General features: G+C 44.3%; 1 protein-coding gene across 4 annotated transcripts in view; it reads left to right on the forward strand.

Moving 5' to 3' along the window:
• DLGAP4 (DLG associated protein 4) overlaps window positions 1-16,612 on the forward strand; it is a 340,702-nt gene that overhangs the window by 273,033 nt on the left and 51,057 nt on the right. Inside the window, exon 1 of one of the 4 annotated variants that reach the window (XM_081916724.1) lies at window positions 9,412-9,480. The exons of the other annotated variants lie outside the window; for them this stretch is intronic. Within the exon in view, the coding sequence (XP_081772850.1) occupies window positions 9,450-9,480 (31 nt within the window). The 5' untranslated portion in view covers window positions 9,412-9,449. Of the gene's footprint in view, window positions 1-9,411; window positions 9,481-16,612 lie in introns of those variants that run through there. 4 annotated transcript variants of the gene reach the window in all.

Below are 16,612 nucleotides of genomic sequence, written 5' to 3' on the forward strand. Positions count from 1 at the left end.
GTGTTTAAAATGATGCCTTGGGGTATAGTGGAATTTAAATGTAAATTGTATGTCCCAGATTTGTATTCAGTTTGTTCTGAGATTTTTTTTTTTAATTAACAATATATCTTGGATTAAAGTCAGGTGAGGCTTTTCTTACATCAATTCATTCTTTTGTGAAGGTGGAAAATGAAATGATGACATGTATTGATGGAATTATATGAGGATCTTGCTACAGCTACTGAAGTCTTGCTATATCTACTAAAGCGTGAGAATCACCTAACCAGCCCCCTTAGTGGAAACCCTGCACAAGGACTTCCACTTGCACAAAGGGGTTCTTCCTCTCTCCTTTCCCTATGCACCCCCTGGAATTGGTTTAGGGAAGGGGGTCTGGAGGACCCCCAGAACAGCGTGTAGAGGAGTCATTCTACCTGGCAGGCTGCAGTGCTTACACAGATGGAATGTTTGGAAGAGCGCAACTTTGAGTTCTGCCCAAAGCTTTTAACATAAGAAGAGCCTGTGGGATCAGGCCAAAAAGGCTCATCTGGCCCAGCATCCTGTTCTCACAGTGGCCAACCTATAGGAAGCCAATAAAAAAACCAGGACATGAGTGCAACAGCACTCTCTCCAAAAGCAATTCCCAGCAACTGTTACTCAGAGGCATACTGCCTATGACAGCGGAGGTAAAATGCAGTAATCTTGGCTAGTAGTGGCTAGGAATTTGTCCAATCCTCTTTGAAAGCTATCCAGTTTGGTGGTTGTCTTGTGGGAACCAATTCCATAGTTTAACTATGTGCTGTGTGAACACATAGTTCAGAAGAAGGGCTATTTTTCGAGAAAAAGAGGTGCCAGAACTCACCATGAATGTTTCCTTCGTTCTCTTATAATGGCAAAGGCACCCAACTGAAAAATGCCAGAACTAAGTTCTAATGAGTTCCGGCTGGGGGGGGGGAACCCTGGCTACTGCTACAGAAGAGTAGGCTTCTATCAAGGACACCTTGCTCAAGGCTGCCCCCCAACATGGCCAGCTGGCCCATGAAGCAGAGACATCGCCAACAAAGGTCCGTATTGTTAAAGCTATGGTTTTCCCAATAGTGATGTATGGAAGTGAGAGCTGGACCATAAAGAAGGCTGATCTCCAAAAATTGATGCTTTTGAATTATGGTGCTGGAGGAGACTCCTGAGAGTCCCATGGACTGCAAGAAGATCAAATCTATCCATTGTGAAGGAAATCAGCCCTGAGTGCTCACTGGAATTGAAGCTGAGGCTCCAATACTTCGGCCACCTCATGAGAAGAGAAGAGTCCCTGAAAAAGGTCCTGATGTTGGGAAAGATGGAGGGCACAAGGAGAAGGGGATGACAGAGGACAAGATGGTTGGATAGTGTTCTTGAAGCTACCAGCATGAGTTTGACCAAACTGCGGGAGGCAGTGGAAGACTGGAGTGCCCGGCGTGCTCTGGTCCATGGGGTCCTGAGGAGTCGGACATGACTAAACGACTAAACAACAAGAAGTTACCTCAGGCAGCAGAGGCCCAAGAAGTGGTGCGCCCACAGACAACCCATCTGCCCCACCACTGGTGGGGTAGCAGCAGCAGCAGCAGCACTGGCTTCTAGCAAAAGATCTTGCCAGAACCCACTACCATGCTTCACAGGCACTGCCATGCAACCAAGGTAAGGGAGGTGGAGGCAGTAGCACGCATGTTTCTATTTCGCCTCAGGCGGCAAAACAGGATGCGCTACCCCTGCCTCCCCAAGCCCTGGAGCCAGCACTAGAGATAGTGGTTGCTGTGCTGATGCAAAGTGGGTTTAACTGTACTCTTGAGTTCCACATAACTCTTCATTGGACAGAAGCACTGGTGATGAAACTCGGTCTGGAAAGTTCCATGATAGCACTCACACTCCTATTCGAGTTTCCCTGTTAAATATAAATTTCTCTAACTTGGATCGATGTATTTCAGCCTACTCTTATTATGAGTCATGATCACAGAGTGTCTTACACCGTACAACTGTCTATATTGATCACAGAATGGTCTCACCCACGGAAACACAATAGAGAAGTTCTTACCTTCACCCCAACTCATCTTCAGATCCTTTCCCACATTGTGATGTAAAAAGAGAGCAGTGATTCACCACAGATGCTCAGACAGCAAAATCTAGAACACGCGTGCTTTGTCTTCGGGGCATGCAAGGATACTGCACTGCAATAAAAGCATGAAAAGTGTTTCTGATATACTCCCAAGCATGTGGGTCAAACCTAAAACTGATCACACAAGGCAAGAAATAAAATGGTGAACAACCATTATCTTCCATACTGGCATGAAGTGCGGGGGGGGGGGGAATGTATATTTTCAGAGATAATATTGGAATAACAGCAATGGGAGAGGCAGTATATGTTTATCTACTATGGAGTCAGGAAAAATGGTTATGCTTAAAAGTACCCATAAGCCAAGAGGATGGAATTTGAGATAAAAATATTTTAACCAAGAGGACTTCCCCTGTTGGTTAAAATATTGATTATTGATTTTTGTTGATTACATTATTGTTAGGGTACAAGAGCAGGCAGAAGCCTTGCATAGCAAATGGAGCTGATATGTAAAAGCACATGCTGCAAAGAGCAGTCTAGATCTACACTCTGAACCTGGTTTGATGGAGAAATCATAACCCCAGCAAATCCCATGAAAGTCTGTCCTCACCAAGACCGATATTCTACTGGCATCATTTCTGATGTGTCCCGGTTGGACAATACATGTTCTGAAAGTTGCATCCTGCTTTCCACCACCTTTTTGAATTTCCACTGTCTTTCTGCTTGCTCTAGCTATCGAAGCTGGTGAGCTCTATCCTGTTTGAAAGGGGTCATATCTCAAGAATGGCAAAGCTATTTGGCAGTTGATCTTGGATACCTCAAACTGGTGGAATTTGCACGGTTAGCCAAAGAACATGGAATCATGAAATTGTAGAGTTGGAAGTGACCTGAGTGTCAAATAGTCCAACCCCTGCAATGCAGGAATCCTGCGCAGAACCATCCCCGGATGGGCTCGAACCACCAATCTTCTGCTTAACAACCAGACACACTGACCTATTGCACTACATGTGGGGAAAGGAAGCAGGAGACTGTGTGGATAGGACTCGATTGACTGTAACTGACCATACTCTGAGTAGATCCAGTGTAATCGGTGGACTTAAGTTAGTCAAGTCCATTGATCTCAATGGATGCACCCTGAATATGACTTAAGTCAGATACGTCCTCATGTGAATTGGCCAGCACAATGGCATGCAAGTCGTAGGGAACAAGCTGCCCACTCTGTGCTCAGAATAGTTACAATAACCCACACAGTCTGTAAAGAAGAACATGATTATTCTGAGCATTTAGGAATTTGGGAAGCTGCCTTTTGCAGAGTTAAGACCATTGGTCCTTGAGCACGATATTGTTCTCATTGACTGACCCTAGGTCCCCACAGTTTGAGAGAGGGACATTCCTGCCATAGCTGGAGACGCTGGGCATGGAACATGGAATCTTCTGCATGCAAAGCAGACAAACTGCTACTGAGCTACAGCCCTTCCACAAAGAATTAGTTTACACAAACGATATCAACAAGAATCACAGATACTATCCTTCTCTAAATGCCTTCCCCTTTAAATATCTGTACAATAGGTATCTGTACAGCTCCTGAGATTATTAATCATTTTTACATAGGCAGAAAAGAATGGAATTCATGTTTTTTCACTTTCTTCAGAGGCTCAAAAGACAGTATAATCATTCTAGATGGCTCAGCCCATGCTCCAAACTGATATATTCTCGTCCATAACAATAATAGGATTATTGGATCCCAACCAAGGATTTATATCTTGCTATTTAATTTTTCAACATGAGGTCAGATTGATTAATGTGTATTAGATGCACGGATGGAATCTTGAGATAGTCTAAGGAACAAATTCTGAGTGCTTGTCTTGAAAGAGACTTGATAGTCTCTCCACTGTGTGCTGATCTCCTTGCCTTTAAAAGTCAGCCCTCACACATCTCTGCAGAGCAGTAGTGCATCAGTGAATCATAAATAAATTACAGAACTAACTAGCTATTTTTGAAGAGCATGCAGTTTAGGTAATGCATATGCTTCCTCCCTAATTCAGCTCAAGGAATGAGATTGATTGTCAAGCCCACTTGACAACATCTGGAAAAACCATCTTCATTGGTCATGTTTCTGTCTGAGATGTTCAGTTCTGCTCCATCAGCCGTTTGAAGAAGGCTATTGGTATATGCTTGATTACGGGGTCATTTCACCCATTGGATACCTCCCTCCTATTAAGTTTCATCAGAAGGTTAGATGTGACTTCCAAGGTCAGCAAGAGGACTGTGTCAACCCATGGATTAAATAAATGTAGTAGAAACCACAAGAATGGCAAGAGTATTTATGAGAGGTGCACATTTGCTCTGTGTGCACTCTGAATTACAAGGCAAATGTGCTGATTGGATGACATTTCCACCTGCCTGAGTCAAAGTGTGCCTTTCAGCAAGATGCCTCAAGTCAGTTCAGGGACTCCCTCAAGTCTCAAGTTGTTCTGTGGTCTCCGGCGTCCAAAAAATCCTGAATTTTGTCACTTAGAATAAAGCTGCATATATTTTTTTAAAGCAAAACCAAGCCGGTGAATGAAATGCTGAGCTTGAGTGATCTTTTGTTTTGATGGACAGCTCTAGGTTTTCATTGCAGTGAATTGTTTCCCCGTGGCATGCCAATTACTGTGATTTGGGAAATAGATGTTCTGCCTGGGAAAAGCAGGGTGTGCAGAAGAGCAGTGGACTATTGGCATCCTTCTCAAATCACTTCCCCCCCTAACAATTAAAATCAGTAGTTCAATCACTTTGTTTTTACACTGCTTACCGGTATATTTTCTCCCCCATTTGTGTCAATCTGGTTCTTAGTCTGCAGACTTTTAGGAGAGCTCAGCATAGGGTCACCCCACTTTCCCTCTCCCTCAGTTCAGTTGTAGAGCTTTTTGTGTAATTAGTTTCTTTTTATTCTAATCACTGTCTGTTTTCCAACAAACACCTACTTCATTTTCATGCCATTTGTTTTCTCTTATTTTTCCTTAGGTTAGTTTGTGCAAACTTCTCGCGAGTCCCCACATCTCTTTGTGTGCATGTGTTTTTCTTTCCACCCTCACCCCCAGTTTTAACTTACTTTTTCAAAGTTTTATACTCCTCTCTTCATTTTAGGGTACCTGTAATTTCACTGTATTGCATTATTGCTGACCGGTATTAATATTAAAGTTTTCTCCCGCTTTTAAGTTTGGTGCTCTTTCCCCACTCTAGTAAGCCTGCTTGTCCCTTAAAGTAAGCTCCCATTTGCACTGCTCATTGCCAGCCTATTATTGCCCATAAAACACATGGGGAGGTTAAGTGGTTTCTATTTTATCCACCCCAAAGTAGAAAAGTCTTGTCCTTGCAGGAGAACCACTCCACCTATAACATGCTTCATCTCTTGAAATAAAAATTTAAAAGACATTGAAATACACTCACAACAGTGGACTAATTTATGTAAAATATATTGCAGCCATAGTGAAAAATGAATGCTTATCTGATTTAAACAAGAAGACATAGCTGAAACAGATAATCTAAAAGCAGAACATTATCGGGATATGTTGCATTTTATTTCTGCAGCACAATATAAAGTACGCTGTATGCTGCAAGCAGCTCTAAATTTATCTTAATGGGCCTTTTAGTTATACATATAAAACCACCTATCATTTTACTTGCATATAGAGTACTTTACTTGAAACCTACAGTGCAAACCAATTGCTGACAGTTCAATGACCACTTGCCACATTCCTCTTATATAACTCTTTCCATTTTGACAACATGCCCATTATTTTAAATTTATTATTGTAATGTTTCCTCCATGGAGATCTTCTTGATACCCAAGAGCGTTTGGAAAACAACCCCTCCCCTTTTCCAAAGTCAAGGAGTCTGTGCTTTCAAAGCATGGAATCCTATGTTCACCTACTTGGACACAAGGCCCACAGAAAACTGTAGGACTTGCTTCTGAGTAAACATGCATAAGATCAAGCTGTACCAGAGAGCTGAATAAATATCCAGTCTAGAAATTTGTGTTTGATTCTGCTTTCAGTGTGTCTGTTCTGAATGCTAAGGCACTAAGTTTCCATTGAAAAATAAGTCAGCTTTTGTGAATGTTCTATAGTTCACGGAATTTTGGATCAGACTATAAACTGCTTATATGTAGGACCTTATAAAAGGCCATTATTCTTCCCAAGTTTTTGTTGTTATGGTTACAAAGACGCGGGCAGAATTCTCATGATAGCCAAGTGCCTTTCTAAGCCTTGAAAGAGGAACCTCCACATACAGAGGCAGTATAGGTATATCTGAATGTCAGATGCAGAAACAAACAACAGAGGCTGTGCTCAATTTGAAAGCATCCAGAGCCATTGGGTTGACTTCAGCTGGAAACAAAACGCTGTACTTGGTGGTCCTTGGACAGAGCAAGGCAATTCGTATTTTCTTCCTCTTATTGCCTTGCTTAGGGTCACCTAGAAAAGCATTTTTGTTTCCAGCTGAAACTAACTCGGTGCCTCTGGATATGCTCATTAAGTGAACTGCTGTAGGTTTTCAGGGTCTGGCTTACTCCCCACTCCCCTCAATCCTTCCTTTCCTTAGCAGAGAGATGGCTAACCTGTGGCCCTCCCAGCTGTTGTCCATCATTCGTGGCCACAGGCTATGCTGATGGGAGCTGAAAATTCAGTGGGTAAGCCTCCCAGCCCTACTATGGTGTGTATCCAGCATGTTTACTCACGAACTGTCTGAAGAGATGCCTGGCATTGTTAAGGCAGCAGGGACTGAAGGTTTCTTGTTCATTCATTCTATTTTTAACTCTCCCTTTCTCCACAGAGGTCAAGGTTCCTGTGTGGCTTCCCTTAACTCACTGTAATAGCCCTGTGCAGTAGATGTTGACTTGCCCAAGGTCATACTGAATGCTCTGACCTTTTGTATACCTCCCCCCCACAAAATTTCATTTCTTAAAATGTATACACGGCTTGACTTGGTTTGTGGTTTTTTGTGGGGGTTCTTTGTTTTTGATTTTTTTTAAAAAAAGATCCCTCAAAGCAGTTTGCAAAAAGAAGCCAGCAGTAATCTTGTGCCTTGTTGGTAAAACGGGTTGCCAAGGGGGAGGCCAGATGTTGCTGGACAACTGCCATCCTCCCTAACCATTGGCCTTGCTGGCTGAGGCTGATGGAATTGGGAGTCTCATCAAGCAAGGAGCACTCTATTGCACTCCCATTCCTGCTTGATTGTTTCCTATAGGTAACTTGCTCACTAATGTGAGAATAGGATGCTGGCCCACATGGGCCTTTGGCCTGATCCAGCAGGGCTTTGGGGTCCAATGATCAGGAGGGTCACAGGCTCCCTACTCCTGCCATAAACTCCAGAGATAAACTGCTAGTATAAAATTATTTTAATAATGATAGCCTCAGGCTATCCCATGGAAGGGGCAGCCACAGGGCACAAAACTGTGCCTGAAATATAATCCACGCAGAGATGAGGCCAATTAGACATTGGGGACAATGAAGCTGGCACCATCCTCCGCCCTTGGTGTTGATGGTAAACTGGGGTACCAACTTGAATAAAATATGGGGAGGGGCAGATAAGCCCCACCCTGTATGATCAATCACAAAATGTGGTGTGCACACACCATTTGAATGGCAATAGCCAGTGGCGCTGTGGGTTAAACCACAGAGTCTAGGACTTGCCGATCAGAAGGTTGGCGGTTCGAATCCCCGAGACCGGGTGAGCTCCCGTTGCTCGGTCCCTGCTCCTGCCAACCTGGCAGTTCGAAAGCACGTCAAAGTGCAAGTAGATAAATAGGTACCGCTCTGGCGGGAAGGTAAACGGTGTTTCCGTGCGCTGCTGTGGTTTGCCAGAAGTGGCTTAGTCCTGCTGGCCACATGACCCGGAAGCTGTACGCCGGCTCCCTTGGCCAATAAAGTGAGATGAGCGCCGCAACCCCAGAGTCGGCCACGACTGGACCTAATGGTCAGGGGTCCCTTTACCTTTACCTATAAACTCGGGGTGGGGGGCTGGCCCCTCAAATACTTTATTGGGGGGGTCAATGGGATCTCAGCTCCCACGAGTTGGCTCCTAGGATGGAAACAAATGGCGTGGGAGCTGCAGGTGGGAAGGAGGGCGCCTGCTCTCGGCGGCTGTCCTGGAAGCAACCAAAGATGGAAAGCATCCCTCGGCGAGATCCGGAGCTATTTCAGGGCTGCTTCGGAGTCGCGCGTGGTTCTTCCCTCCGCCCCGATTCTTCCCGCCATCGGCATCTTCGCCGCGCTGCCAGGAAGCGCCCCCTCCCTTCCCCTCCCCGGGGGCGCGCGCGCAGACACACCTGTCGTCCATCTGCTCGTCCTTCCCGCCCATCCCCGCCCCCGCGGGAAGGAAGCCTCGCGAAGCTGGCGCGCGGGTAGCGGGGCGCCGGTGGGTGCCCACCCGGGCGCCACACCTACCGCGGCGGCGGGGGAAGGAGCCTCTCGCGCGGCCCCCACCTCCTTCACGCGCTCTCCAAATCTCTGCCCCCCACAACACACGCATACTCCTCCCCGCAAAAAAGGGGGGGGAAGGGAGCGCGCGAATGGGCGCCTTGTGAGCATGTGCGGAATACTAGCTGGAACTGGTTTCGCGGAGGGCGCTTGTGAGCTGCAAGGAGCGGCTGGCTCGTCCTGCGCGCTTCGCCACAGCCGACGAGGCTCCGGGCGGCGCAGCAGCGCCCTCCCCTCTCCTGCCATTGGCAGCCCCGGCCAGGCTTCCTTCCCCCGCCGTCGGGAGCGGCTGGGTGTTCTCCTCTTCCTCCTCCTCCAGCCCGGCCTCCTCGGTCTTCTCAGCCCTTGCGCCGCGCCGCCCGCAGCCCTTGGCCGCCTTCGGGGCCTGCCTCCTCCGGTCTCCGGGCGCGGCCCGGCGAAGGTGGGCGTGGCGAACCCGGGGCTTTCGCAGCCCCCCGACGCTCCTCCCCTTGGAAGTACATAACGGGAGCGGATGGGGCTGGCTGAGTGAGGGAGGAGGGTGAGTGTGCGCGGCCAAAGCTCGCTTGCGCGGCTCGGTTACTTTGTGTCTTTTTCCAGCGCCGGTTCCAGCGTCGCCCAGCAGCCGCTGCCCGGATCTCCGCAGGGCAGGCCCGGCCCGGCTCTGGTCTCTCGCCCGTCGTCCACTCCTCCTCCTTCGCCCGGGAGCTGCTCGCTGCTGTTGTTGTTGTCGTGTGTTTTTTCTCAATGAACAGGGCGAAACCCGGCTCTGCCCTTCTGCCGTAGTGCGATTCCTTCTCTTCGCTTTCAAGGCGAAAGGAAGAACAGTCTTCTCTCCTCTTTTCTCTTTTCTTCTCTCTCTCTCTCTCTCTCTCTCTCTCTCTCTCTCTCTCTCTCTCTCTCTCTCCCTTCTTTCTCCCTTTTTAGCCCCCCCCCCATCTTGTGTCATGGCTTTGTGTCTGGAGCTATTTAAACAATGTGAGTGTACTGAATTGTGTGTGGGCTTTTTTCCATTATGGCATGCAAATCTCGGGAAGGCTTTGCAAGCGGCCGCTCAAGGTTGTGCTTCATATATATAGATATACTGTATTGTTTTCAGTTTGTCGGGCTGTCATTTTGAATGCATCCGTTCTGTGCATATATCGCATAATGCTCTAGCTGGTAGACCTTTAAATGCAAAAAAAAAAGGGGGGGGAGAATCATTCCTATTTCCTGTTGTGAGCGAATTGCTTTCGGATACAGAAGTGCTCCGAGTAAGTGGGCGGGTGCTGAGGGTAGCCTGCTTGGATGTGGGAAAGGCTTGGTTTTTTCAATGGCTTACCCGCTTCCCTTTTTTCCTGCCTATCCGGTTGCATTTTCAGCTAAATCCTGAGCTTGAGTGGCTTGTATTAATGGGGGGGGGGGGCAGGCGAGGTTGATGGCACATATGCCCGGTTCTCCCCACTGCATGGCTCTGTGCTTGATCAGAGATTGTTGTCACTTTTGCTGAGATATATTTAGTCTACTCGTGGCATTCCAGATCATGACAAGATATGAAATCACTTTCCTATATTTATGCCATCCCAGACTAAACGTGAGCCATATGCGCATTTATGTCTGCTTGAGTAATGAAAAGACACAGATTGGGGGTTAATCATCTAGTTTTTCCTTAATAGCACTGCTGTTAGTTGAGCATTTGTGTTATCTTATTAATATTTTTTAAAAATGGTACTAAAAGTTTTAATATTTTCCATGTGTGTGACATAAAAATTGTCTGGGCACAAACTGTGCAAACCTGTACAGTTGTGATTGAGGTGTATCCTGTCACAGATTGCTGCTGAAGGCTGCTAGGAAACAGGGTGTTCTTAATGGGTTGGAGGAAAACTGCTGATTTAAGGCTTCTTCACATCACATATTGCCTAAAGCCACAAAGTAGTAGGAAAGGTGACATGAAAGGACACCCTCTTTCCCTTGTAGAACTGAAAGAACTTACAAGAAATGAACTCATTAGGGATTTCTTAAGGAGCCCTAAGCAAATATAATGATATATTACAGATATAAAAACCAGTGCCTAATAAAACAAGAAATTTTCCATTGAGATGCCCAGTTATCTGAAAGTGTGTGATTTTGCCCTTAAGCATGTGGCTCAGGCACTGCAAAATTAGAGAGTACTTTAAAAAAAAAGCTTTAATTGATGATAATATGACAGAATTAATGAATGCATGTAGACTTGTGGGTAGATATATGAGTAAAGTTTTTACAGCCCTAACAAACCTTAGAATTCAGTTTCCAAATATGGTTTGCTTATTTTTCCTCTCCTATCGTGAACACATCTTCCACCCTGCCAGATCTTTATTCATTATGAAACAAATTCCTGGGTACATAAAATGATGCTAAAATTAAACTGCTTGTCCTGTCATCAGTATACAGCTGCTTAGAGGGACATAAAAAGGTCTGGAGCCTCTTCTCTCTTTCTCTCCGTAGTGAACTATTTTCTCCCTTTTACTGAAGGGAAACCTGTCCTTGCTTTGCAGTCAGCCCTTTCCATCCCCAGGGCTTGCCTATGTGAACTGGTTCCCAAAAGAAAATAGCCTCTTGACAACGGCAGCAGAAGGTGTTGCAATGACATACTGTGTTTATAGAGGAAAGTATGCCTGGAGTGCTGCTTATTTTGAACTAATGAGTCCTTAATTGGCCAGAATACTTTATTGCTTGGTAATCCCTGGCCTGGCTTTTCTTCATGAGATGCTCACCGGAGGTAGAGAATTGCTAAAGCGACGCTGGGCTTGCAGAATGGTTTTATTGTTGTGTATGAATGCAAAGCAAAGTAATTCAAGGACTTGAGTGTGTTCTTACTGTAAGGAAGCCAGGTGGTGTGCCTGAATAGGCAAATAATCCTTGTGGCATACGGTAATTGCCATGTGTAATGGACTGGATGTCCCTTATGTCAGTAGAGGCAATTTCAGAAAGTCCCTTATATCATAAATGTTAAATCTGACAAAAGCTGCAGTCGTCTTTGCACTGACACCTTATGTGCAAGAGAATACCTGAGGACCAGGAAAAATTAGCAGAAAGAGCATATGTAGCATGAGACTCTTAATTTCAGGGTCATGAGTTTGAGTGCCACATTGGGCAAAATATTCCTGCATTGCAGGGGGCTGGATTTGGTGACCCTTGTGGTCCCTTCCAGCTTGACAATTCTGTGATTCCATGCTGGGGCCCTCATTTTACCCCTGCTTCTCAAGCCACTTGGGTGTTCGTGCAGCCTCTGTGCACTCTCCACATCTCTGGAGAGTTGGGTAACCCTCTGGAGCAAATTTCAGAAGGCAGAAGGGCTGTAAAGAGGAGGAGAGGAAGTCTGCTCACACATGGTTGAATAGTCATCCCTTGTTGAGAATCTGAACACTTGGTAGAAATGCTATAGAAATGGTACAATTGAAGCTAAACTTAAAACTTTGTCAGCCTTGTAAACTGAGTGGAGTCAAGCTAGGTCAGCATTTGAATGGGGGTTAGTAGTTATCTCATTGCTGCTGTACATTGTATTTGATTGCATCATGTGTTGAGATATAATGGGCAGAGTTCGCCAAAGAAGCTGTCTGACTTCAGCTTTTGCAGTGGGTCTTTCCGCACTCTCCTACCCTGCAATTGGATTTGAGGGGAGTTGAGAGAACCCTCAGAACAGCATGCAGGAGGGAAAGGGGGGGATAATTCCATGCACAGTCAAAATGGTTTGAAGTGCATGATATTGAATTCCACACTATGCTGGAAACTGCCTGGTGATTCCTAAGCAATAAAAGGCTGATTTTTATATTTTGGTAAATAGATACTTTGAGGAGACTGTTGCAGTCATAAAGTGATATTGGTGTGTTGTGCTACTCTGCAGGTAGAGTTACTACTTTTGCCTGAAACTAAATTGGTGACATTGAGTGATAAGTTTATCCAAAAGTTCAGGATACTTAAAGCAGTACAGTATTCAAGTTTTACTCAGAGTGGACCCATTGAAATTAATGAACCAAAGTCATGTTCATTCATTGAGTCAGTTTTGAGTAAAACTAAGTTCTGGCTAGCATATGTAATACATATTATTTTTTTAAAACCGACTCATGGTCTCATGCATTGTATTCCATTCCTCTTCTAAATTTTGGTGTTGGTATTCTTCAGCTGGCGGTGTCCTGCAACTTTTTCTGGCTGAGAGAAATTTGGTAAAGTTGGGGAAGGACACAACAGTGAACTCCTGGGAAAACTGATTCTATGTTGCCCTAACTTCTGTTGTGTGGATAGAGCAGCAATAGGAGGGGGGAGGCTTTTACGAGAGCCCTTTGCTTATACAGTACTGAAGTCTGTGCCCATGTTTATTTTAGCAAATTATCGTCATGCGGGGCAACAGAGAAGGCAAGAAGGCTTGTTGTAGATTTTCAAAGGCTGGTTCATCTTGCTATGTGAACTGTTTTCTAATGTAGCTTACCAATTCTGTATTAGTTGTTACCCATATAAACATTTGTCTTTTTAAAGCCCATAAACCATTTAAATTGGCTTGCAAAATTTAAAATCACAGTGCAATAAAAATGTAATACAGCAATAAAAATACACAAATTAAACAATTAAACACGTTAAACATTTAAACACATTAAAAGGCAGCTGTGTTGGAGAGCACAGGTAAAAATGACCGTCACAAATAATACTGCTTTCCAATATGAAAAAACGTCTGTGGCTTTTGCTGGCTGGTAGAGGAACCCATCTGCACTTCGCAGAGCATGGTATTCCACAATACTGGTGCAGCCAATTAATTTTCAATAAATAATTTCTGTCTTTAGCAAATGCAGTATTCATTTCTGGTAGGAAATCTTAGCCAGCTCACCCTCTCAAACTAATACAATAAAAAATAATTTCTGTTAGAAACTACTTTACATGTGGCTACAGAAAACACACTACAGATTTGAGGCATTAATGTTGAAACCAGATAGGAAAAGAGAGCTCCAAATTGTATTCCTAATTCAACTAACAGTCAAGATGCAAGAGTTAATGGACTCTCCTTCTCTCTCTCCCCAACCCACACACTTAATTTTTGCTAGGGTGATTACCAACAAGTTTAGTGCAGTATACTGTATATCTTATGTCTGAGCAGAATTTTGTTCAGAAAGGTTCAGAATTACCTGTCCCCCTTCCCCCACAAAAAGCTGCACAAGGGGTTTCTGAACATGCTGTCAGATTACCTTTAAAAACCCTGAAATAAAATATCAATATTGCTATCCTAGTCACATTAGTTACGGACTCTGCAACTATGTTCTTGGTTCTACTGTACTTTGAAAGGGCTTGTTGTAACAGTAAAAGGTACACTGGTTCACTTTACACGAGGGATGGGAAACTTGTGGCTCTCCAAATACTGCTGGACTGTGCTTCTCATCATCTCTGACCATTGACCGTGGGACTGATGAGAATCAACCAGTGAGAGCTACAGGTTCCTCACCTGTTTCGTGCTAAAAGATGAGAAGGTGAAAAGCGTTGTAAAGAGGGCTCTGCTTGATTCCTCGTTTAAAAACTCACTTTATCTAATAAACCCATGGATATCCTTAGGCACACCACCTATTCCATTATGTAGAAATATAAATGCTGGCTTATTTCCCAGGCCCATTGAAAAATTTGCTTAGAGAGTATGTGAAGTGCTTTGATTACTCTAAAGTGTGGTGTTGTTGTTGTTGTTGATTTGCATTGAGGCCAGGAGATGGCAGCTTGTTTGATACTGTGGACAATGTTGTAAACTTTTGCTATCACACCTTCAAACTTCCCTAAAGCCTAGAAATTTGCTTTAAAAGTTACCAAGGCCCTGATTCATGCATAGAAGAGGGTCTGTTTTATATGGTAGCCCAAAGGCAGAGTTGTCTAGTGGTAATGAATCATATCTGAACCCCGCCCCCCACCGTTTTTGTGGCCCTTCGGTGGATATCAGTGGGCATGATTACTATATGTTTAGCCATATCACAACCAAGCTATGTAAGTGACAGGGGAAACCATTTGAAGGAAATGTCTCTACAGAGCAAATCATGATTTGCAAGGTGGAAATGGGGCTTGGTTCTCCCAGTCAAAATCATAAGCTTGCGCTGGGCTGATTTTAAATATATATCCCTGCATGTGAAAATCCATGTTAGGGGGGAATTTAAGATTATATCCCTTTTCCCTTTTGTGTATGTGTTAAGGAGAGAATCCATTTGTGCCGAGGAGCTCTGATTTTTTTATATTCTGCCTTTCACCATAAGAGCTTGGAGCAAGGCACAATAAGAATTATTACAGATCAAACAAAATGTGCAAGCAGGTAAAATAAAAGAAATGTGAAATTGCCAAGCCCACCTATAAAAATTCCAAAATGGACATAGTAATTTCAAAAGGCTTAAGTAAACAGCCATGTTTTGAGTCGCCACCTGCCGCCTGATGTGGTACAGCCCAGACACAGGGTTCCCAGCACTGGCTTTTCTGCTTGTGAGAATTCAGCCTGCGGAAAGTCTGTTTATAGGGATTGGCTTGTGGATAAATGGGTGAGGCCTCTGAATAAACTGCAGTTCCTTGACTCAGTCATGAAAGAACTTGCAGCTGTCCTCAGTTTGCCAGTGCACCTGTTCCTCTCCTTATACTGTCTTTCACTCCTGCTCAAATACTTCATAATGTGCAAGGACATAAACTACCTGACTTTGTGCACTAGCAGTTTAACTCATTGTCTCTAATGAGAGACTCTAAGCAATCCCATTTCCCCCCATTTGCATCTCTTGCAGCCAAGCCTTTGGGCTGAGATTTCACTGTTGTTGTTATGAGGCATTTACAGATGAACCTTTTTTAAAAGGGGGGGGGGGACTGATGTTTGTGCTTATATTCACCAAGCCACTGTTAGTAAAAAAGGGAGGCATTCCATGTGGCTGTGACATAGTGCTGAATAAATCTTTTAATGATGGTTCACACATTCCTGTCCCCAGAGGCAACATTTTTGAAGCAAACTGCAGAAAGACTTCTTCTGGTTGTTGTCCCTCCCACTTCTGTTCTTTATGTCTTCATGGTAGCAGCTTAGCATTTATTTATTTTTTTATGTTTTTGCTTCCATGGGCTGAAGAAGCATAATTGGATTCAGTGCGGTGCAAATCGCTGCAAATATGTAAGCTGAAAGGATGAAGTTTAGACAGTGTGTGGCCTTGTTTCATAAGTCCACATTTGGTCATGAAGATATTTGGTGAATTTGCCTACAATTGCAATTTCCAGGAAGCAAAAAAAAAAAAAAAACCTTGCTGGAATCTTTCTCTGAAAACAGACTTGCTGTCTGGAAAGAGGACGAAGCGAAGATGGTTTTTCAAGGCACAATGATCAGGGTCTCCAACTTCGATTAGTGGCATAAAAACCTTTCTAGCTGGAGTACTGGAGGAGTGGTTTACCTAAAAATTGCGGATTGTGCAGATATTGACACCGCTGCTATGTGGCAGAAAACATTATGCACCATTAATTTCCGTTTGTTTAAATGTGTTCTTAAACAGTGTTTGTAAATGTGCTGGTTTAACGAGGAGACTGGGAATTTTGCCTGATCCACTAGTCATGCATTTTTAATGAATGATGGGCACTTTGTCTCTGATGAGCAGCATATTAAATCAATCTGCAGTCCTATTTAAATGGGAGTGTAGGGTGTGCAACAGTAGTCTCTCTTGGGGAGGAAGGACAGCAGATCCTGCAAACTAGAATTGCTTGGGATACAAAGTTGGAGGTGTGTTTTGATTGAGTTAGTAATTTTGGGCAGGGCCCCAGTATGACAGCAGCAGAGAAAATGGGACTAGGAAGCCTTTCAAAAGGCAAAACCAGCCTTGTTGCAAGAAAACTGGTTGTGATGAAAGCCAGTAACATGGGGCTAACTATTACGTACTGTATTGCTAGATTTGCAACATTTCTTTAAGAAAAAATGGAAAATAAACTTTAAAATAGCAGCACCATTTACAATAATCTTGGGGAAATTTGGATTAAAGGTTCTAGGGTGGTGATGCCAGATTACCCTTTGTTTACAAGACTAATCCAGACTTCAAATGTATCCTGAAAGGGACAGAATCCCTGTGAAACCATGCAGGGCCGGGTAAATAACCCAGCTCCTAACTACATACTTTAACGC

The sequence above is a fragment of the Podarcis melisellensis genome (assembly GCF_964234715.1).
Source record: "Podarcis melisellensis genome assembly, chromosome: 6".
Lineage (NCBI taxonomy): Eukaryota > Metazoa > Chordata > Lepidosauria > Squamata > Lacertidae > Podarcis > Podarcis melisellensis.